General features: G+C 37.8%; 1 protein-coding gene across 1 annotated transcript in view; it reads right to left on the reverse strand.

The window, feature by feature from the left end:
- Positions 1 to 21,411, reverse strand: part of AK5 (adenylate kinase 5) — a gene marked incomplete at its 3' end in the record, with an annotated part of 48,999 nt that extends 27,588 nt beyond the window's left edge. Inside the window, exons 1-5 of the mRNA XM_009864556.1 lie at positions 21,223 to 21,411; positions 19,780 to 19,947; positions 13,488 to 13,657; positions 13,259 to 13,372; positions 2,543 to 2,734 (exon numbers count right to left, since the gene is read on the reverse strand). Of these exons, the coding sequence (XP_009862858.1) occupies positions 2,543 to 2,734; positions 13,259 to 13,372; positions 13,488 to 13,657; positions 19,780 to 19,947; positions 21,223 to 21,391 (813 nt within the window). The remainder of the gene's footprint in view (positions 1 to 2,542; positions 2,735 to 13,258; positions 13,373 to 13,487; positions 13,658 to 19,779; positions 19,948 to 21,222) is intronic.
- Between the last annotated feature and the right edge of the window lie 1,436 nt (positions 21,412 to 22,847).

A 22,847-nucleotide genomic window follows, 5' to 3' on the forward strand; every position in this document is an offset into this window, starting at 1 on the left:
AGTGTATGCAGAAGTGTTGATATCACACGTGTATTATACAAAAACATACTAGTAAAGGCAAGCTGTAGATACAAGGCTTCCATCAGGAGAAGGTAGAGATGATGGTTCTTGAATCCTATGGCTTTCTGAGAAAACTCTTTTCCACTGATGGAAGGCTATGAAAAATTACATGGGTTTTTTATTTTAAATTCAAAAGAAAGCTCATCAGTGAAGAAGACAGTGGGATCAAAGCCATCTGGAGTAAGAAAACATGTTATCTCAATTGATGTTTGCTTAAAGGAATAGATCAGGAAGTTGGCAGAAGCCTAATTAGATTTCCCATTGGACAAATGAATTTCCAACAAAATGATGAAAAGAAATGACATTGTCAGAAGGTAAAAACTCCATAGATAATGCTTATTTTAAAATTTACAAATTTCTGTAGTAGCATGTAGTTTTCTATGTGGACTTAGCCTATGTTTCCTGTGTTTCAGGGTCATGTGGTTTTAAAAAATATCCTTCTGTAGAATTTTTCGGTTGCTTACTTGCTCTGGAGTATGTATGCTTTATCTCTTATTATCACTTCTTTCCCAGCTACTCCATTTTCTCATTTATCCCCCGCCAACTTGGTTGCCTTAGGCCACTACAAAATGTATCTTCCATATGCAGTGAAGTCCTGCGGAAATGAGATCTGCCATATACATTCTTTATCATCTACAGAAAGACCTTTTATCCACTGGCCATGAAATCATGCATCTAACTCTCCAGGCTTGGCTTTACTAATGCCCTGGGTCTGCAACAAGGGAAATGCAGCTGCACTGCAGGAGCTCTGACGACAAGTCAGCAAGAGAGTCTCCCTTCCAAAGTCTATTTCTCTTCACTTCTACACTGATACAAATCTAGAGTAATTTACAGATCTCCGCAAAATTGTATCAACATATTTTGAGTAGGTACTGTACAATTAGAGAGTAAATTAAAATCTTACAGGGTCTTTTCATATTAAAGACTTAAGTCAGTCAAAAGGCCAAGTCAGTATTTTCTGCATATGCTGTTTCTCCACCCTGTAGTGGACAGTATGTGAACATTTCCATACCTATCACAAATATGTGCTTTCTTCAAAAAGAGAAGAGATAACTAGGGTGAACATTGCAATTTGAACTCTCAAGAAAAAGTTAAAAAGTAGAAGATGAAACCTGAATAGGAAAAAACGTCTGTTTTACAGGTATCATCACAGAAAAGGAATTCTCTCTAGATATGCCACATGTTTTACCCAAAAAGGCACATTTTCACTGAAGATCTTAGTATGCTTTCTGTAGGAGGAGCACTTGTAAACACTACAAAAATGTCACAAAAAACACACTTCCTCAGTCATGAACAACAACTTCCAAGAATTCCAGCCCTCTCATCCTTCCAAACAGAGTTAATCACAATCCTCAAATGGAACAGATACTCTCTGGAGAAAACAATGTAAAAATTTCCTGAGATTTTCATTTTGAAATTCACAAAGACATTAAAGTGCATTATTAGGACTATCAACATCGTTAGATGACTCGGAATTAAGGATGCTTTGGCCCATCATGAATCTGACCAGCTGCTGCGAGGAAAACACACCAATGTGAACTACCTAGGTTAGTCAGGCTATCAAAAGAAACAAATCTGGCCCTCTACGCTCTCATGGTACCACATGTGGTACTAAGTTTTGTGCGTTGTTAAAATCACAGTCCGTAAGTCAGAACATGTCAATACTTCAATCGTTTTTAACTGTTTGTTGGATTCATCATCATTAAGCATTTAACCACTTCAGTAGTACTTACCAGCCCTAATTCCATGAAGTATTTCTGGCTTTATTTATGAATGCAGCTTTTGGTACGTTCTGTGTTTAGAGACAGTTTCTCTTGCCCCAAATACTGCAGAACTCAGTATCATTACCAATATCCAGGTGGTCTATTTACATTGCAACTTTCTTGTCATAATATTTTTTATCTGAAACATTAAAGCTTGTAGGATAACACATAATAAGGCATATTTAAACCACGATAAGATAATTTGAGGACTTTTCATTTACTGAAGTCAGTCAACAGCCAGATATATTTATTCCTTGCAGAAGCTGTATTGGTTTAATCCAACGCAAGATATGCTCTCTGTTAGAATGCCATTTTTTTCTGCTTTCCTCCCCCCACTCAAGACAACCATGCACAAAGGACACAACTATTTACAAGGGATGAAACTGCCAGCACTGGAATAGCAACCAGTGTTTCAAAGCAAGCTCTTCTTTAATGCAAGTTATTGCTGAGCTAAGGGTTTGCAACTAGTTGGCAAAGCAAACTATGCTTGCAGCAAAGAACTGACACGCTGCTTACCATGTTACCTACACACACACGAATTCTGCTCTGTGTTACTGCATTTTGCAGAAAAAACTCTCCCATAAAACTGAAGGTTTGCTTTCAGTAACCATAGTGTATACGCTATTTGACTCACCTAGCCTATCTTAAAGCAAAAGGTGAAAGAAGCCAAGTATAACCACAACAATTGAGGTTTCAGATATGGGTACCAAAGGACTTACTGTGATAATTAGCCCTTTTTCCTGGAAATATTTAACCAATGCGACGGCATTCTGCTTGAAATTCATTAGTCTTCTTTGAGTGGCTTTCAGGTTATCATCAGGTCTCCCTTGCTGTTCAGCACGCTTCAGTAACCTTTCTTTCAGCCTTTGACTGGAACATGCCAGAAACACCACCAAATCTGGGGTACAGATCTGTGGAAAGAGCAAGACATCTGTGATTAAGCCGACTATCCAGCAATTCCACTATTGGGTGAGGCTCAGATATGCTACATTTTCATAAATTGGAACCTGATGAAGTTATTCAACTTCTGTGGGGTTTTTTTATGGAAAATTTGTAGGCTTAAAGAAGCACTTGACTGTCTTATGTGAAGGTTAGTTGATTTGTTTTACCTGAAATGTTAGGGAAAAGGTTTAATGAAAATTTTTTACAATCTGGATTAGATGATCTCTAATGTCCCTTCCAACCTAACCCATTCTATGATTCTATGAATCTATGATCCCAGAAACTTCCTCTTGAGTACATACATCATTTGTGTTACCAGACATTCCTCTAGCTAAAATTGAGGCATTTTAAAAGAGCAAACTGTAAATGTCTCATACTCTGCAGGAAGATGTTTTTTAAGATAGTTTTAAAAAGCCTTTAAGTAAGGTGATATTTAAAATCCAGCAGCCACTATGACGCTAAGTGACATCTAGGACCAGACGAAAACAGAGCTGTTCCAAGACAGTTTCTTATAACATATCCTGTTTCTCTAAATCCCACCCAAGCTTCAGTGCACTTTTCAAGAGGTTAGGTGTGGCAGCTAAGAGGATTTTAATTTCTCCTACCGTTTTTAGTCTGTGTGGTGAGCACTGTTACATGTCACACCCAAATCCATAACTGACAGTTATTCTGTCCTTTCATGGGATGAATTAACTATGAGAGTTAATTTTACTACGACATAATAGTTTTAAGGCACATAATTATTCACATGAAAGACTATAAAAGTAAGAGTCTGTGTTAGACTTTCATGTAATATGGACATTATTAAAAGTAGCTCTGTTACATACTTCATTAGTAGTAGAAGCATAATGAGGAATTTGAGAATTTAAAGAGCATACAGAAGTACAGATATCCAAACCATGACACAGATTCTGAAATAAAATCCTACAGATATCAAAGCAATTTTAGGTCATGGAACACTGTCTCATAAAAGGGAATGGCTGATGCACGTTGCAGTGGACTGAGCACAGAGATATCTCAGGTCCCGGCATGGATATCCAGCTGATTGAAGCTTTCTAATCTACATTACACAGGGATTCAGAAATTGTAACTGCAATTCAGGGATCTAGGAAGTGAAGGACAGAAGTAGTTTATATGAGTAGTTTTCATTTAATATTTCCACTTCTGTGGATCCTAATAACACTGAAGAAAGATGGTAAGAAATCTTTAGATGCTCCAACCTGTAGCTGGCCCTATCCTCACTTTCAATGCCGGTTCCCAGACATCTTCAGGACTAGCACCTACCACATACTCAGGTCTGTGAAGTCATACCAGACCTTCTAAAGCATAAAGACTTCAACTTTTGTGTATCACGTAACTTCACGTATAGCATCAAACTTCACTTAGAATAAACGTAGCGCTCATGAAATTATTAGCCCTTAATGAAAAAGAGGAAGGAGATGAAGGGAAGGTCTCCTTCAGTTTCACACAAACGTGAGAGTGCAGCTTTCCACAGTCAGCCTCAGTTCTCTACAGAAACTGTGGCTGAGCAAGTGCAGCCCCACAGCAAGGCCAAGAGAGGAATGCCACCAAGACACCATCAGGAGTGCAGGTTCTCATTTGCTTAGCTCCTAAAAACTGCACTCACTTCAGAGATTAGTTCCTTTTGAGAAAACATGGGGAAGCATGCCCCGGGCCTAATTTTATTTTTTCTAATTGTAAAATGAGGATAATAACGAGGTACAATACCACAATTACTGTAGAAAATAAATTAACTAGGTTTTAGTTATTTGCTAATACTTTTGAAAATGGAAAATTCTCTACAGGAGCTGAGTACTGTTGTTCTCAGTTTCTTGACTAATAACAGCAACAATACAAAAGACAGTGTCAGAATCCCAGGAACTAAAAATATTTTTCTGACACTCTGGCTTTTGTAATCTGAAATACATTTCACTCACAGAAATGTCAGTGAAAACAATGGTTTAAAATTATCAGTTCAAGAAGCCTAGTTTCAAATGAAGTATTGTCTAAAAGTGAAAAAAAAAAGCCACTCAGGCATGCTTAAGGTAGGAATACAAAGCAGATTCTGATTGTGATGTCTCTGACTTTATCTTTCACCTGCAGAATATGCATCTTTATCATCAGAAAGTAGCTGAAAAAACCACTTAACAAGCACAAGCCTCTGCTTGGTTTTAGATGCACAGAAGTGTAACATCTCCTCTATATTCATAGGTATACAGACCTACAGGCATTCACAATCTTCAGGGTAAACCCTCAAAACACAATTGATATTTCACTCCTGTTTTCATGAACCACAGTGCTTCCACTTGCCTCAACTGCATCCGCCTGCACAAGATGCTTATAAATACCTTGAGCTGGAATGTAACAGGCTAGTGCGAACATCTGGGATTACTTCTGTAGAAACACATCTAGTTCTCCTATGGAAATGTGAGTACATACGGCTTTTTTCCAACAAAGGAGAAGGGTTCTTTACGACTTATTTGAAAACAAACCTATTTTTTTATACTCAGAACTAACTGTTGTTGAGTTTTACGACTAGGAAAAAGTTTCATTCTGAGACTCAGCTTGTAGAAAAGTGTACAGAGCCAGTGTAGAGAGCAGAACTGGATTCCTTCATGCTGATTTCCCACAGCGCCCTCATCTCGTGCTGAAGGCAGGGGGTCTTATTCATGTTCAGAAAAGCATGTGAGGAAGGACTGTGGGGCTCAGGGAAGTGAACTCGACGACTTACTAACTGAGACTCAGCAGAAGGGAGAATATTTTCCTATGGAACAGACAGGTTTCTGGTTATTCACAACCATCTGAATTTTACATGAGACAAAGAGCGTATGGCATCAACTTAGAATAAAACTGGTGGGTACATCCTCTCATGTTTCTAGAACAGTATTTACTAGTAAGTAAATCCTACTCTATTTGGGTCTGAATCTCCTTCTCAAACTGGAACAAGGCGTAAAATGTGAGTAATTCCATGTAAGCTGGTAATGTTATTGACGTAAAGCAGTGTAAGTGGAAAGATGTTCTCTTCTCTCTAGGGATATTTTCCACATCCCCTCTTGTTAGTGAGAGTAGTGTGGTTGTTTGCTAGAAATTTGATGATTACACACTCTCTCATTATTCCTCATTAGGCAAAGGACAAAAAATGTTGTTTCTTAATTCCTGGTATGTTCTACTAGATACTCTTGAGAAAACTTAACTGACAGCTCATGAACAATTGTCATTAATTTAACAGTGCATTTTATTCTAATTGGTAAAGGTTACTAGCAAGCTAGTTTATGTCCTTCGTATGGATGCTCTCCCTTGTAATTACTGGTTTGCTTTTTATAGTTCCAACTCTGCTGGGTTACTAGACTGTTTGCATAGTTTTTTTTCTTGTTTTAGAAAAGCAAAACATGAATCATGCTGTCAAAAAATGAATCCTGCCGATACAATTTTTTCTGGCAGATGCTTTTGAACCGTATTCATACTGTCCAAGAAATAAGCTTCCAGCAAATTCCCCAGACTACACAATAAGGCCTCCTGATAACTAATTGACTAATAACTAATCTTTAGGAAGAACAGATCCAGATTTTCACCTGCGTAGGGCAGTTACCTGCTCAGCAGGCACCTCCATCTCCTCTGAATTCAGAACATCGGGTCCTCACCTGAAGGTTAAGAACCAGCAATGGATGAGCTCTCCATTGGCTAGTTTGGCTAGCAGTGGAGATCCCTTGCCCAGAAAAATATGACACGTAACACCTAGGGTCTCTTTGCCAGCAAAGAATTGAACCACTGCTTGCCTCTCCCAGGAGAGTGCTCTAGCTTCCAGGGGAGAAGACAAACAGTAAGACCATTCCTTAAATGTCCTGCTCAGGCTTGGCTTTAAGAAAGCAATGAAAAACTCACAGGGCCCAAGAGAATGAATGAGAGGAAGCACAGTAATGCAGACTGCTGATGTGCTAGCCTTCACACCGCTCATACAGATGACTGAGTACATATATCCGGGAGAGGACTACGGTTTATCGGCCTAGAACAATGAAGTGGAGATTTGAGAGAAGGGAGATAGACTTTGGAGAGGGAATGAAATGAAGAAGACACATAGACCATCATGTGGAAAAAATACCTTCACCAGAACAAATAGCTACATCCTTTCCCCTTAAGACGATTCACAGAAAGGTTACATGCATTTTGCTAGTTGTTCTGGAGCCTCCACTCTTGGCCAGTGACACAGCAGGTTTTCTATGAGAAGCTCCTTGCAGAGCATGAGCTTGGCAGTCAAGCTACCACAGGTCAGCTGGCCACAGACACCTATGTCAGACTTTGAGGGTACTGCAGACGTAATTTCCCCTTGGAGGTGTAAGTATCACACTTGGAGGAACAGTCCTGCTGTCCTTAGCCTGTGAGGTTGAGGGAGTCAGGTTTTCCCAGCATCCTATACTGCGCCATCCACAGAGTTTGTTCTACTTCAGCAAAACTCATTCCTATAACAATTGGCATAAGGAATGTATCTGGGAATTAAAAAGTCAACTCGAATCACAGCCAAGATGAGCTTGTTATTCTTTGTAGGTGTAGTGTATTTATGAGTATTCCTAAGGACATTTTAAAGAATGAGATAAAATTTGCTGCGTATGTTTACTACTTATATTAAGATTTTACTTCTTCAAATATACTCTTGGCACCCAGGCCATATAACACAAAAACATTTTTAAGGTAATTTCTACAAAAATAGTCTTTCTCTTTTATCAAGGAATTAAACTATATTCATTAATGAATATTCAGTAAATCTACTACCTGTTCCACATTTCATTTCACTATTAACAAAACTTACAGTTAATATATTTTAAGCAAACTTCATCTGTACTTTATTGAAACTAACAACGTTAATGTTGGTGAAGGAATTACTGAAACCAGACAGAAAGTTACACATGAATGACTGAAAGTGGGGAAAAAAACCCACCAAACCACAAATTAAAACAGTAATGGAAATTAACTGGAGAATACTGAAGTGAGAAATTCTTTCTCCTGGGAAGGGGACAAACTTAGTGCCATGTGAGAGATTACACAGCAAGTCAAACCGCAGTTTCTTCTTCACAAGTCATGTGAGTTCAATACACCAGTCAGAGGCATTTCATTATGGTCTTGCTGGAGAAGAAGATTTAGCATGCTTGAGCATGCTGGTACTCTAGATACTTGCTGAATTTCAAGCTGACAGGTTAACGGTAACAATTTTCTCTTCGCCGTTTTCAAATGTGTGCTTGGAATCTAAACACCTTTCTACTATTTGCACTCAGAGGAAATCACGGATACCTTAGATATTTGTGGTTTAGGGCAGCTTTATGCCTAAGCTCAAACTGAAAGGCTAAATAAATCTGTTTTAAATCTGTGCTACTACACATAAGGATTTCAAAGTGTTCAAAATCCAAAAATTACCACATATTTAAAACAAATATATAAACTCAAAGTTCCATTTGCTTTTAAGATATTAAAATTCAAGTTTTCATTTTTTTTCCACAACCACGACTGCTTGGAACTTTGTTTTAAAGTGAGAGCTGAGATTCTCATAATCACATGACTTCAGGGCTTTATTAAAAGTACCCCTATCAAGTGTTGGCGGTACTGACTGTGCTTTCTGGAATTAAGAAATGCAAGAATCGGGATTTGGCAACAATCCAAGACTTCCAGCGAGAGAAGCTGTATGTCATGTATACTGTTTGCAAAGAGAAAAACATAGGCCTTATTTCAACTCAGATTAAGAAGTTCAAAGAAAACAGAGAAATTCAGAGAAAACTGCAGTGCGCGTGGCCGTGAGTTCTCACAGGCTGCGATGAGTAGCCGACCATAAAAACAAAGCTGGCGTTAAGTGACCAGAATGGCAGAGCTGCTGCTGGTTGGCAAGCACTGCTGAGAATCTGAAAACATTTCTGACACTATCTTAAAGATTTCCTTCCTGCTCAAAAGATAAGGATGATAGGAACTGTGATATTAACAAAACTCAATAAAAAAGAGGGGGATAAAAGCTTTAATTCAAACGTAAAATTCCTCAGATGTGTAAAAGTGCTTTTTAATCCACTTATTCCAGATTGACATTATTGCTTGGAAGCAGTTTCTGTTACTTGTGATTTCTAGATCTGAGCAGAAAGAGAAATACTGAGAGTGCTGCAAATGATACATTGCTTTAGTCACTGAGATGCAATGTGTTTTAATAGAATTCTGCCTAGCAACATGTTGAGAACTTACTGTCCACACAAAAATCTGGCAACATAATAAGGAAGAAATCGTCATCTTTTAGCTATACCTATGTTTGGGAATGTTAGCCTAAGCTGGTTTGCTTTGACTCATTTACTAAAAATAACATTTTTTTTCCAGAGAAAAGTTCAGCTTCTGGATTAGTCAAAGGGATAAAAATGTGCCGGTAGTACTAAGAGCAATTACAAGTGAAGTTCAGCAAGAACTCATTATCATTGTGTACTTCTATATTAGAACATTATGCAGGACAGGTCCTGTAACTAGAGTTCAGACATATATGTATCCATTTGATTTTTTCACAAAATGAAGAGATTATGAAAGCTCAAATAGCGTCGAGTGTCAGTAACAGCTACGTGAAGCCATATAACCGAAGGAATTATTTTAGCATAATTTGTTACATTAAAGATGTCTGCAAACACAGCACAGTTAGATTTTACATGTGCCTGAAAGAGAGACCAAGCACCTCAGCTGACCTTCTCCTTTTCCGCTACTATGGTGAACCACTTCCAGTGCAAATTAATTAATTTATCTTTACAGTCACTCAGCACTGGTGAAAGCCATGTAATAATATACACAAAAAGGTTCAATAAACAGTGTTCAGGGAACTATCATGTTATCTTTTGGGGGCAAGACAGATTTTACACATGCCTTGCCCTTCAGTTATTCATCACCTACTGTCCACAACGTGCACTGGTGGAGAACAGGGAGATGATGTGGCTTAGACCAAAAACTGTACCGGCTCTCTGCTGGTCCACCAAGTTCTGACTTCCTGGCCCTGTATGTGACATTGGGTCCAGACACTTTCTTGACCCCACCACATCCCCTCTGCCTCACAGAGAGGAACAACAAAACAATACAGACTTCTTAAGATCAATAAAGACCACTTACGCTTTCTTGAACTATAATGATGTTAGATTTTTGTAGCCTGTTTTGTACACAGACCTATTTTCCTCACGTTTGTCCAGCCTCTGTGTTCCAGCCTTACCTACACTCTCAGTATCTTGTATCACGCATCTCAGTCTCCATTCAGCTTAATAACTTGTCCTTCACATTTCCCCCAAAATTTATTTTGGGATCACTACATATATTCTCTGAGTTTCTGTGTGTGTAAACAATGGCAAAGGAGAAAGGCTGCACAGTGAAAATGCGCCTTTTAAAATCAATGCATCTTAGCTTATTTCAAGCTTCCATGGGATTACAGATGAATACGCATCCCAATATACTCAAATGATGAAGGATAAATGAGCAGTCACCCTTGTCCCTGCTGCTCATTCCTCCCACTAGCATCTATTCTATATCCTATATGGCTGTGAACAAGCTGAGAAAGCCAGCATATTCTATTTCTCCTTACATAAACTTACTTATTTTAATTTACATCGCAAAATCCAAAAGTGTTCTTGCTGCTTTATGGAACAAATAATAATCTAAAGTCATAGTTCAAGAATACACAATTGCGTTTTAAAACCCTTGTAATCAAAACAACTAAGCGTTGTGAAGAGATCATGAATGAGGGAAAACAGTTAAATAAATTGTAACTTCTCATTTGTGCATCTTTTGGCAGTTCCCCTAAATGAAAGCTTATAAAATGCCTTATGTGATACAACCTTTTCTGTGGTTTTCAGGTACATAAGCATGCAGTGGTCTTAAAGGGACCATCTGTAGGAATAACTATTCACCCAGGACAAAATCAGAATTAGTTCTTATTTGGAGCTTTTTACAAATGGATCTCAGTATTCTAAGACATTCAAAGGCATCTACGAGGGGATGTCTTTGGAAGCATAAGGCACATGTATTACTGAATAATGTGATTTGACTATTTGCATTCTGTGGGATTTCAGCAGTTTATTCAGAAGAATGTTCCCCTGCTTAACAGCTCTTCTAAATATAAAGTGTCTTACTATTTAATTGAAAAATTTATTTGCTGACATTTCAACCACTTATTTCTTATCCTGTCAGTTTTGGCTAATGAGAATAATTCCATTCTGTTCTACCCACTGCCAGCATTTCTAAGCTGTGGAAAACACCTGTAGCATCTTTAATCGCAGACCTACACAAATTATCATAATTGCTGATTACTGAATTCTCCAAAACTCATTTGCACTTCCCATTGAGGGATCTCTGAGTGCCTTAATAATGTTAGCATGTTTAATGTACACATGCTGACATGCCATGGATTACTGTCAGCCTCATCTTGAGAAGGAAGATGGGTACCACATCTGCTGATAGTTCCCTTTCCTTACCACAAGACCCTGCTACTCATATGTGTAGCACTATGGCTTACTAAGCAGAGAATTTTAAAGAAACAAGAAGCATATTTTATTTCTTTAAAATGTAAAACCAAGATAAAATACTGGATATATCCCATTGGATTAAACAGATGTTGTACGTTGAAATTTATACATCTTTTGTATATTTTTGTGGATGTAGATATGCTCTTATAAGAGGTCAGCTACAATGAAAAGTGAAAAAAGGGGAGTCTAACAGACGACGTTTTCTTTCCTGTGCTCCTATAAAACCTATACGATTCCTTCTTTCCTTTCCCATATTTATTTTAGAAAAGATAAGACTGAAAGGTACGCATGTATGAAGGGCTCCAGGATCTTTTTTAGATACTCAGATACTCATCTATCTTTCAGGCAGAATGAGGCCTTGAGGAGTATGTTTTAGCAGATGCCATTAGACTGAAAATAAAGGAACTGAGAACATAGTCAGGTCTAAAACAACTAAATACATCCTCTTCTTTCTCTAAAAAATAAAAATACCGATCTACAGCATCCTTGAAGCAATACCACATAGGAAAAAGGAGCCAAATTTAGGATTTCGATCATCTGTCATTCTACCAGTCTCTTTTCTCTGTAGTTGACAAGAGTTAACCATGTTGGCAGAGGGTAATATTTCAAGGAAATACCATAAAAGCACATTAGAACAGGGCAAAGGGAGAGTTTAAGCATATGTTAAAGAGCTCTAACGGGTGCTCAAGGGCTCTTTAACTGGTTTTCCTTTTTAGAAGGAGGATCTGACCCTAGGATAACTTAAAACACTTAATTTAACTCCTGTCAGTTCTTCCAGTTTCATATCCCCCGTTCTCTCATCAAACACAACATGAGCACAAAATTATAGCACTAAGAAATGTACTTAAGTCATGCTATCACACAACACACTGGACAAAACAATAAGGCAAAGAAATTACCATTAAGCCTAACTTTCTCCAGTTTCATTTATAAAATACTCAATCTTCTCTTTTGTTAATTATAAGGAGATATAGCTGGCAGTCACTGGCTATTTTCGGTAATAACTATTTTGTCTATTTCCTTTAATCTCCTCAATTCAGTCCTCTACATTTTGCCCAGAATAATACCTTAGAAATGCACACTAATTAAACGTCTCATTAGCAGCTTTCTTTTGCTACTTCTATCTTGGCAATGCCACTTAGAATTCAAAGAACAGACATGGTGGTACACGAGCAACTGTGAAGGACTTTGAAATACTCTGCATGAAGGGCGCTCTAAAAATGCAGCACTGAAACTGCAACCCTTCCTCGTGACCGCAACTGTCATGTTAACAGCACTTGATCAGAAAATGACATAAGCTGTTTGTTTTTCCACTGAATTTAAGTATTTTTAGATTAGTTTAAAATACACATATGAAAACAACATGTGAATAGAAGTCAGGAATACAGTTTTAGCTGACTAAACCTTAAAGTTGTAGTTTAGAATAATCAAAATGATCTAAACTTCTAAAAAAGGAGCAACATTTCTGGCTTACAAAAATTTGCAAAACATGCACAGTTTTAACCCTTATTTTATTCCTGTCTTTTCAGTGCACTAATGCAATGTAACGAACAAGATTAAACGTCTTGTGAGGATATGCTTTGATTTAACTGTTTTTCTCTTAATGGAGACTAAATTGAACAAATAGACATGGAAATATGTATTCCTCCTTTCTAAATCACTAAGACAAAAAAATATGACTTTTTAGATTTGAACTTACTTACTCATCTTGTGAGGATTTTCATTACTGAGGCAAGAGGCTTGGATTACTGGTTATATTTTCACACTGTCTTTTTACAAAATATTCTGTCTTCAGACAGGATGTAATATAATGTTAACCAAAAGAATAACCTTTTGTCACCCCGTAATTATGTAATTGTAAAGATTTTAAGAGCAATGCTCAGCTAGGAGTAACATCTAGTCTTTCTAGAAATCTGGCTGATGTCGTTGAGAAGATTTAGAGGTATATAAGTTATTTAAAGAATAAAAACAATCTCTTACTTGGTCCTCAAAGGAGATTGCCTGGGCAACATCTCTGGGAAATCCATCAATCACTATACCCTCTTCATCAGGGATTTGCATTAATCTCTGCTTTATTTCAGTTATGGTTGTTTCCTTTCACAGAGAAAAGAATTTATTTATTTAACAACGTAAAGCAGGTTTACTTGATGGTGCACATTAATACAGCGTGTACAAACACTTCGAAAGTAGACATTAACACAGGATATACCTGAGGGGCCAGTTCTCCAGTAGTAATTATTTTGGCAATTAGACTCCATTTTCTATTGCTGCTTGTGCTGTGGATCTTCTTCCTTAACAATTCACCAACCGATATGTAGTTAAATCCGTAACGTTCTGCTATTTTCAAACTCTGCGTTCCTTTACCACTTCCTGGGCCACCTATTGTCAATTATAAGCAAAACATTAAATTAACATTTCATCTGAAGTACACAATCACACGCGAAATCTTTGCTTTCGGCACCGATTTTCCAACCATTATTAGAAGAAATCTTGCAGTTGCATGACTTGTTACCAGCCCTTAGAAATGGGTCTCATCCACCCTATCATAAAGGTAACAAGTTGTAAACTGAAGTAAAAAAAAGGGACACAAATCTAATTGTTTATTAAAAACAAACACACTCTTTTAAGGCTTGAGCTCATTCTGCAGCTGTTCCCAGAAAGGAATTTTCCCTGATTCGTAGTAGAGGAACAGACAAATAAACTGGTCCCTTCTTGAACTCTGTGAAACCACACATAGGGCCAGATAGTGTGAAGCATATTCATGTCAGAAAGAATCCTACTTGGTTAAATAAGACAGTTAGATCAATGGACTAATCATGAAATGGCACTAATAAAATCTGTTCCTAAATATGTTTGCATGAGTTTCTGAAATTTTCTAATTTTACAATACAGAAACATATTAAATAATCAGCGGAGATGTTTCCATAGTGATCTGGTACAAGGACTTTTATTGAACCATGCATACTTCTGGTATTGATGCTTGAAGCATCTGATAGAGAAGCAATTTGTTAGGTTCAGCTTGCTGGACAACTTGAAGAATAAAGAGACCCTTCAGTAAAACACAGGCAGAATAGGTGATCACAATCGCAGCACACAGCTACGTTACACAGCAGGGAATGCTGAAGTGAAGGTCAGCTGGCCAGCAGAAGCAAGGAAAGAAAAATGAGACGATGTCTGAAGTAAAAGGACACATAATGATGGGAAGAATAGAGAAACTGGAATACAGTATGTAAAAATTGAGAATTGTTTCGATAAAATGCTCAGAAAAATGCTTATCTACATGAATGTGTATGTTACTGAACAGCATAAGAAAGCAAAACCCAAACGAATGTTTTGATATTGAGTAGCTATATTTGGGGGTATAGTGTGTGAGAATATTGAATTTCATTTCAACAAAAAATTAAGAGTTATTAAAAATATAATATACATTATCTATCAACTTAAAAAATACAGAAATGCAATGAAAGTAAATACAAATACATAAAGCTTCTTGTTAGTAATCATACAACTCTTTCTTATATTATCTGTATTACTCCTATAAATAGCTTTTATGCATTTTACGGTATTTCTTCATGTGTGGTTATGACACTCTCTGTGTAATCAGGTTCAAACTTGTGTCCCGATATTACATGTCAGGGAGCTTTCAGTGTCACTGGTAGTCATTAGAAATTCTTCTGTACTCCTGATGCTATGATGGCAACTCTCCACCTGGCCTTTGTAACTCAGACTGCGACCCACATGAAAAGAATGCACTGGGAAACGTGTGTTGTTAAGGTGTTCCCATACCCTCTCCACATTTTAGTTATAACCTTGGGTGAAAAAAAAAGAAAGGCTTTATCATTATCCAATTAGTTTAAATAATGCTTAAACCACATTAAGGTAAATGCAAACAGAAGCATTTATCCATAACAACCAACAAGTCAATGCAGCTACAGATGTTCATAAAATACACAAGTAAGCAAATGAAAGAAAAACTTATCTCTGTACAGCAAGATTACAACTGAAAAATCATAGAATCACAGACTGGCCTAGGCTGGAAGGGATCTTAGAGACCATTTAATCCAACCTCCCTGTCACGGGCAGGGACGCCCCTCAGCTAGATCAGGCAACACATGTATTTTTCACTCACAGAATCACAGAACGGCCTAGGCTGGAAGGGACCTTAGAGATCATTCCGCTCACTTGCTGCTTCTCTCCTAAAAATGCACATGCTTTCTCTCTTCTTTCCCAAATTATGTCAGGTTTTACAGCTATTCTGCCATTTCAGTTCTTTTAAGTGATCTAGATGAGCCTAGTTTTTTCAGCTTTATCTCCTTCCATAGATGACTTAGCTACCCTCTTTATTAGAATAAAGGATGTTTCCCTTCTGTAGATGCACAAGGATCTCACATACTAGGAATCGCCTCCTCCACTAAAGTGGCTACAAGGCAATTCTGTTCCAGCTCTCCCCGAATCCTTTGACGGCAGACTCAGCTTTTTCCGTGACAAATGGATTTCCTCAAACCTTACACTGCGTTCCACTCCTGCATCAAAACCGAACCTGACACAAATGTTCAAATGAGACAATTCAATGTAGGTTACGGTTTACTACAGGCTCTTGGTAACCTGGAGTAACTGATTCCCAATGCCTTTTTAGTTACGTAGACGAAAACACCAGCACAAAGAAGCGCAGCTAATTGTTTGATGATTGCTGCCAGTTTGAACGGAGCAGATTTTGCCAGGTGAATGCCTAGGATTATTGGAATGGCTATTCCCTCCACATAAAGATTTCCAAAAGCAACCCTCTCGCTATATAAAGCCACATATTGCAATCTAGTGAGAATAACACATAAATAATGTATCCTAAATACGTATGTGCTTATACCTACATGTAACATTTATTACTACGATTTTACATGGCTTTATTTACTGGCAATAACCCTAACTACTGGAAAAAAAAGGGCAGTAGATTGTAACTGTGCTTTGGAGCAAAGGGTTTATAAAACAGACTGGAGCTGATGCTGTGTTTAATTCCTGCAGATATAAAACTTCCAAGGAAGGAAATTCAGTTTATTTCCCTAGAGACTCAAGACAAGTTTGAAACAGACTATGTTGCACCCCAGAAACAATAAAGATGCAAAAAAATATATAGCTAACGTAGCAAATTAGAATCAGAAAATTTGACAAGGAAAATAGTATCTGCATTCCAGCAGAGATGCCGAAGATGCCAGAAAAACAGAACTGTGACCTGAAAAAATAATCAGTCTCTAGAAAACTGTAAAATGGCTGAAGAAACCCTTTTTGTAACCAAGTAGACAGACTTTACACTCCTGATAGGGAGAGCTTTGTTTTGCCATTAAAGAGAAGCAGAACAAGAAAGTATAGTTCGGCAATTCTGTTTTTTCAGTTTGAATTGCAAGTAGAAAAAATAATGAAGTATTTGCTCTGATGTTCATAAACTTCTCATTTTGTTTTTCTCAATCCAAAAGCATCCCTTTATAGCAAACTTGGATTACCCATTTACAATCTGAGGGGGAACATTCAAGTAATAAAATAAGAGAAAAAGGATAGGACAAAATTACTTCCCACAGCAACCATTGTAATCTCTTGAACTATGTATCCAGTCCTGACTCTTTGATAAATCATACTGACACTTCTGTTTTTCATTCTTCTCGCTTATTCTGAGATTATATATTATTCAAGAAAAGCATGGTTATTTTACATATTTCTTAGAAGATGTCTAGACTAGGGAACATTTGTTGCATCTAAAATTATGTTTGCTAACTGGTTTTAAGTGAAGATTTTTACGCCCAATAAGTTTTGCTAAAGCAGTTGATTTAATCTAGTTTTGTCAATGGAAGCTCAGCATTTCAATTTTGCTTATATTGTTGTAAATTCAAAATAAATTCATGTGATAAGAAGATTTCTAAAATACTTACGAATTTGAGATCTAGCTGTGGACTGGATTTAACAAATCAAAAGGCCAGCCCCCTCTGATGGCACTATCTTTGATCTATTCTTTAATTTAATTATAAAAGGAAAACATATTCTTTTAATACTAACCAATATTTTAAATTAAGTGCAATTAAAACCATACTCAGCTATGGGGCTAATGACAGCAGGTAATTAATTTTTTAAGATTTTTGCATTCAGGCTGTATCAACGGTGAAAATGTGTTTGTCAAAATATGTTAGGAAGCACATTATTAAACACAATCTAGTTTCCTGGTGTTAGACATTTGTTTTCCCAGTGATTCAGATGTGTGCCATCCTGGCTGGCTAAACGTGATTTTTCTAAAAATCTAGTCACATACTCACTTTTGCAGCTTTATAACTTTACATTTCACCAGAAGACTTTCCTGCAAACACAAAAAAAGAGCAAAACCCCTACCTTTTAAGTGAGTTCTCTTTTGCCTTGGAGCTACTCGGTTCATTATAAGGATGACAGATTTCATAAACCAAAGGAGTTGTAAAAACCTTTATGGAAGCATTAAAAAGATATTGGGCAAATGCATTATTAAAGTTCACCCAATACATGAAGTAGAAGACAGGTCTTAACTTCCATTCATTTCAGCTGCCAACAAGGAACGGGAGCAGCCTCTCTGAGCTAGGCGGTAGGGTTAGTTACCACTGGTTAGACATCAATTCTTTGCTTAATTGAAGCTTTAGCCAGCATCTTGTGCAAAGTGAAAAATATGCCACATGTTTTTTGTGTACAATATTTGTCTCTCGAAATTAACAGTAAACTTTTTTCATTTTCTCTATGTATGAGGTATTCTTTCACTCTTTCCAGTGTTTGTTTTTATGTGTTTTCTCAAAAGAAAGGTGCATTTGGGAGAAATTTTCTTGATACTCTAAAAAATTGGACAAGAGCTGCTAAACTACATATCATACTGGTTTCTCTCAAATCATACTATAACAGATTCAGAGAAACTCAGCTGAAAAATAAACCTGAAATAGCCTCTATGGAATGTTTATAATGTTCCCTATATAAATGGGGGAAAAGAAAAGCTCTGTAAAATCCATGGTCCGTTCCCTATATGCTGCCATATAGATCGTTCACTTCAAATACGCTGCACTCAGTTCCAGAGGTGAAAGCCAATTTCTCTCTCCTAGATCAGGCCTTCATTCATCGCCCTACTGCAATGGAGTTACATGGATTTCAGTGCATTAAGAGCCTTCTGCGCTCACTGAAAAGGAGCCAGTTTTTCCCCTTTATGAAAAGGAAGGCCAGCTAATTAATTAAGATGAAAGAAAGGCATGTGCTATTTCTCCATCTAATGCAAGCTTTATAGTCCAACGGTGCATGGAGAGCTTGGCATGTTGAGATTTGTAATTCCAAACCAGAAGATTCAGAAAATACAAATGCTTAAGCAATTCTTTTGGCACACCACAAATACCTAGAAAAAATGCCTGTTTTTCTGTTTTCAATATATTCCAATACCACATTTCTGAGAACTGCTGGATGCAGAATCTAGAGGGCAAGCTATACTTGGAGACCCCACTCTACAGTACAGAAAAGATATTTCTCTTTTACTGTACCACATACTGTTCTCCATTATGGAAGCAATATCACTCTTTAATACGAATACGGCTTTACAGACTAAAAAAAAGTGACTCTGGCACCTGTGCTGCTATTCTTTAAACAGCTCAGAGAATCAAAGAATTAGGCCTGACAGTAATGCTTTGAAAGAGAACTATTTCAGATGACAAGGAAACTAACCCAAAGAACCTAAACTCATAAACGGAATGAAACATTGATTTACATTGAAACTGCAGCTATTTCTTAATAAACAGTATGCTCGTCTGAGGCTGGGAAGTACGAGTTCCTTAGAAAGGACACTAATAGCACAAAACAGCACACAAGAGAGAATCTGGGGAAGGAGCACAATTAACTAATGCTAACTGATTGCTTACTCTCCCTGAAGTTGGCACAAGATTAATATCCCAATTACATCTAGAGATGATCTTATCAATACAACGCACTAGTGACCAGGTACACTCTCTCCAACTGGACATATGATCAGTTTTCAAGGTTTTAGATACAGAGAACCTATCACCTTTTCGCGCTAGCTTATCCAGAGTTTTTAAATATGCTTTTTCATAAGCAGCTTTGAATACATCTACAAGAGTGTTTTAGTTCAGATCCAAAACACACTCTGGAAAAGCACTTTGGTTCACACAGTGGAGCTGTCTTGAAATGCATGAGCCAGGTTTGTTTCAGATTAAATCCAACTTGCAGATGTGCTCCCTAAGCAAACCACAAGCTCTCCAGCTGCTAACAGGCATCCAGCCTGCAGAACATGGCCACGGCTGCTCACTGTAACCCCTAAAACACTTCCAGTTGGGATACTGCATCCTCAGCACTATTTCAGTTTCTGATATACTCTAACTGGGGTGCACCACTTGCTATGGCAGATGGAAAAAAACGTATTTAAATATACACAGGCATTCACAGGCAGCGCAAATTAAAAGGCAAAGTAAAAAAGATAAAGTCTTGTCAAAATGACTCTGCCTTCCTACCTATGACAAGGATAATTTTCGGTCGAGGTCTTGTAGGATCAAACACGTCGTACTCCTCAATTAGCTCAGCAGTTTCAGAGAGGTCGGTGTCACTTTCTATCGAAAACTGTTGGATTGGAGGGAGTCGGTCATACCGTCGGTATGGGAAGTTAGAATTGTCAGGCATCACTGTAAAACAGTAAGATAAACTGGGAACTGTGAAAATACACAGAAAAGTCAAAATCTATTGTGTACACGGATTTAGATAAGTATAATAAATAAACAGGAAGTATAAATATCTCCTAATTTTACAATGCGCTTGCTATCATTCTATGAAATACTCCCAGACTCTGTTTAGGTGACTTATTAAAATGGAACCACTAGGAGACAGTTTTCTTTGGTGTTTCTTTACAAGCACATCAGCTTTTCTGCGAAAGTCTACCCATAGGACCCAGAATTTGGCAGTGGCCTCTGAGAAGTGAAGCCTTGCATTGTACGCATAAAGTATACGACTAAGCAGAACTCTGTCAGTAATACATGTTGTACACAAAGATAAGAGTTTGTATCCTTGCTAATTAGCTTAATGAAATGTTTAGATGGCAAGGAGGAATAGCTATGGCAACTGAAGGATGAGCTAATTATTCTTTGTTAACATTACAAACAAAATAATTACAGGTATCAGTATGACATTGCTTAGATTTGCTCATGAGACGCGCCTTTTTCTAAGAGTTTATTTTTTATGTTTTATTTAGTAAATTGGCGTATAGCTCCAATATAAACTAGAAAATCAACCTAATGTATAGAATCACTTAGGCTGAAAAAGAGTCCAACCCTTAACCTAGGAATGCCAGGTCCAGCACTAAAACATCTCTTACGTGCCACATCTCCTAAGTGGAACACATAGTTTTTAAAATACCTCCAAGTATGGTGACCCAACAACTTCTCTGGGCAACCTGTCCCAGTGCTTGATAGTCCTTTCCATGACGAAATTTTAATATTCAATCTAAATCTTCCCTGGTGCAACTTGAGGACATTTTCTCTCAGCCTATCACTTGTTCCTTGGGAGACGAGACCTATCCCCACCTTGCTACAACCTTCTTTCTGTTAGTTGTAGAGAACGATAAGGTCTTCCCTCATCCTCCTTTTCCCCAGGCTAAACAGCCTCAGCTTCCTCAGCCGCTCCTCATAAGACTTGTTCGTTCTTCCTTTCACATCTTCGTCGCCTTTCTTTGGACATGTGTAACTGCACTGATGTTAGTACGTACGCCATCCAGAAGGACAGCACCCGTTACGGGAGAAAAGCAAATGCAGAAAAGCAGGGAAATAATCCCTAAATCCTTTTGCCTAAAGGAAATCAGAACGAGGCATAATCTGCAATAACAGTAAGTATAAAATAATTCAGTGATAGACGTAAAAGCACCCACAGTGCAAGAAATACAACAATTTTTGTACTTAATACATTACCATTCCTGAAAAAAGACCTCCTGGACTGTCCTCCATTGAGTGGAGGCAGGGTCTTCTTTTCCGGGCTGACAAAAGTGTCCCATTTCACTTTTTCCACCCCTCCAAGCTCTTTCACTTTCTGCAAACAGCTTTCCAAATATTCAATTGGGTCATCGGGTTTGTAACACATTAATCCATTCAACAGGCTCTGCAACGAAAGATCAGAAATACACACTATAATGACAGATGCCAGGAAAAAATGAGCACTTTTACTTTGAATTTTACTTTTTACAGAGAAACTCCATATCCCTTGTATATTCAGATTCTCCTTCTCAAGCCAATGCAGGAGAAAAAGGCCTGCAAAAATTGTATGATTTTGGTTTGTCAACGTCACAAAAATGATTCAGAACAGGAAGCTGGTGTCTCTGTCTTTGTATTTCTCTGCTTGCACTGCAATAAAAACTGAAAATAGTAAAAAAGTTCCCTACATTTTTCTTAGAACTATACACAGAGCAACACACAACCTAAATAGCCCCAAAAGTTACATATTATTTGCAGGCTATTAGATTACTAAAAGGTATCCTTTCCTTGAACACCAGTGCACTCAAAAGTATCCATATTCTTGAGATTACACACAAATAATGAAAAAAATTTTTTTAAAAATACAAGAAATACTCAAATATCATCTTGATCAGTATTGGGAAAAAAAACCTCAAAGTCAAAGTTCATAGGTGTTTCCAGATTCAATTGACCGGAACTGCCCAGCCATTAGAAAACCCCTGCCAACAGTACGAATTCTGCGCCCGTTGTACCTACAAGCATTACGAGGTTCGTGGAGGGAGGAGGAATGCCAGGCTCTCCACTGACGCATGGTAATTGATTTTCCTTGACAGAGTGATACATAAGTCATCATCTCACCTCTCCACAGCACAACTGCATCCAACCTTCTCTTAACAATAAAATGTCTTTCCGGGTGGTTTCTGTTCCTCTATGCTTCTCCCAATTGCTGTGCAAATAAACTTGAGGGTCACAGTTGGTATTAGTAATGGATGTAAATAGCTCCAGTTCAGGATTTGAATTTATAGAATAGGATATCGTTTCTACCATGACAGCATCTATGTCCTTGTTATACTACTTAGCCAACCACAGTAACTACCCATATATTTTAGCAGAAGATGTGCACCATTTTTTAAAATTTTCTAGCTCAAGCTTTGAGCCTCTACAGAAAAACGTTTTGTCTGCATCTCTTGTTAAACCATTCAGATTCTACATGTGTTAGTAAACCATTAGCATGGTCTGTCCTGTAATTTTCAAATACATAAAAAACTGCCTAGCTTCAGACCAGGGAAAAAAAATACGTGTGTATGTGTGTATAGAGATGACAGGATGTTACATTCGGGAAGGAAAAAAAACAAACAAAATCCACATTATACAAAGAAGTAATTATCAACCATTAGTAGCAGGTAACTTGCAGGAAATTACCCAAAACCTCACTGAACAGTCGCGGCGTTTTTCTTCTCTCAGACCGACGAAAACCTGGACAAACCCTGAAAGATCGCCGCGCCTGAATTCCTGGGCAAAGCGGCCCCGGGGCTCCCTTGCCCTGCGGAACCCCAAGTTCGCTCCCTGCCCAGGCGGCTGCGGGA

The sequence above is a fragment of the Apaloderma vittatum genome, unplaced genomic scaffold, assembly GCF_000703405.1.
Source record: "Apaloderma vittatum isolate BGI_N311 unplaced genomic scaffold, ASM70340v1 scaffold510, whole genome shotgun sequence".
NCBI classification, from domain to species: Eukaryota; Metazoa; Chordata; class Aves; order Trogoniformes; family Trogonidae; genus Apaloderma; species Apaloderma vittatum.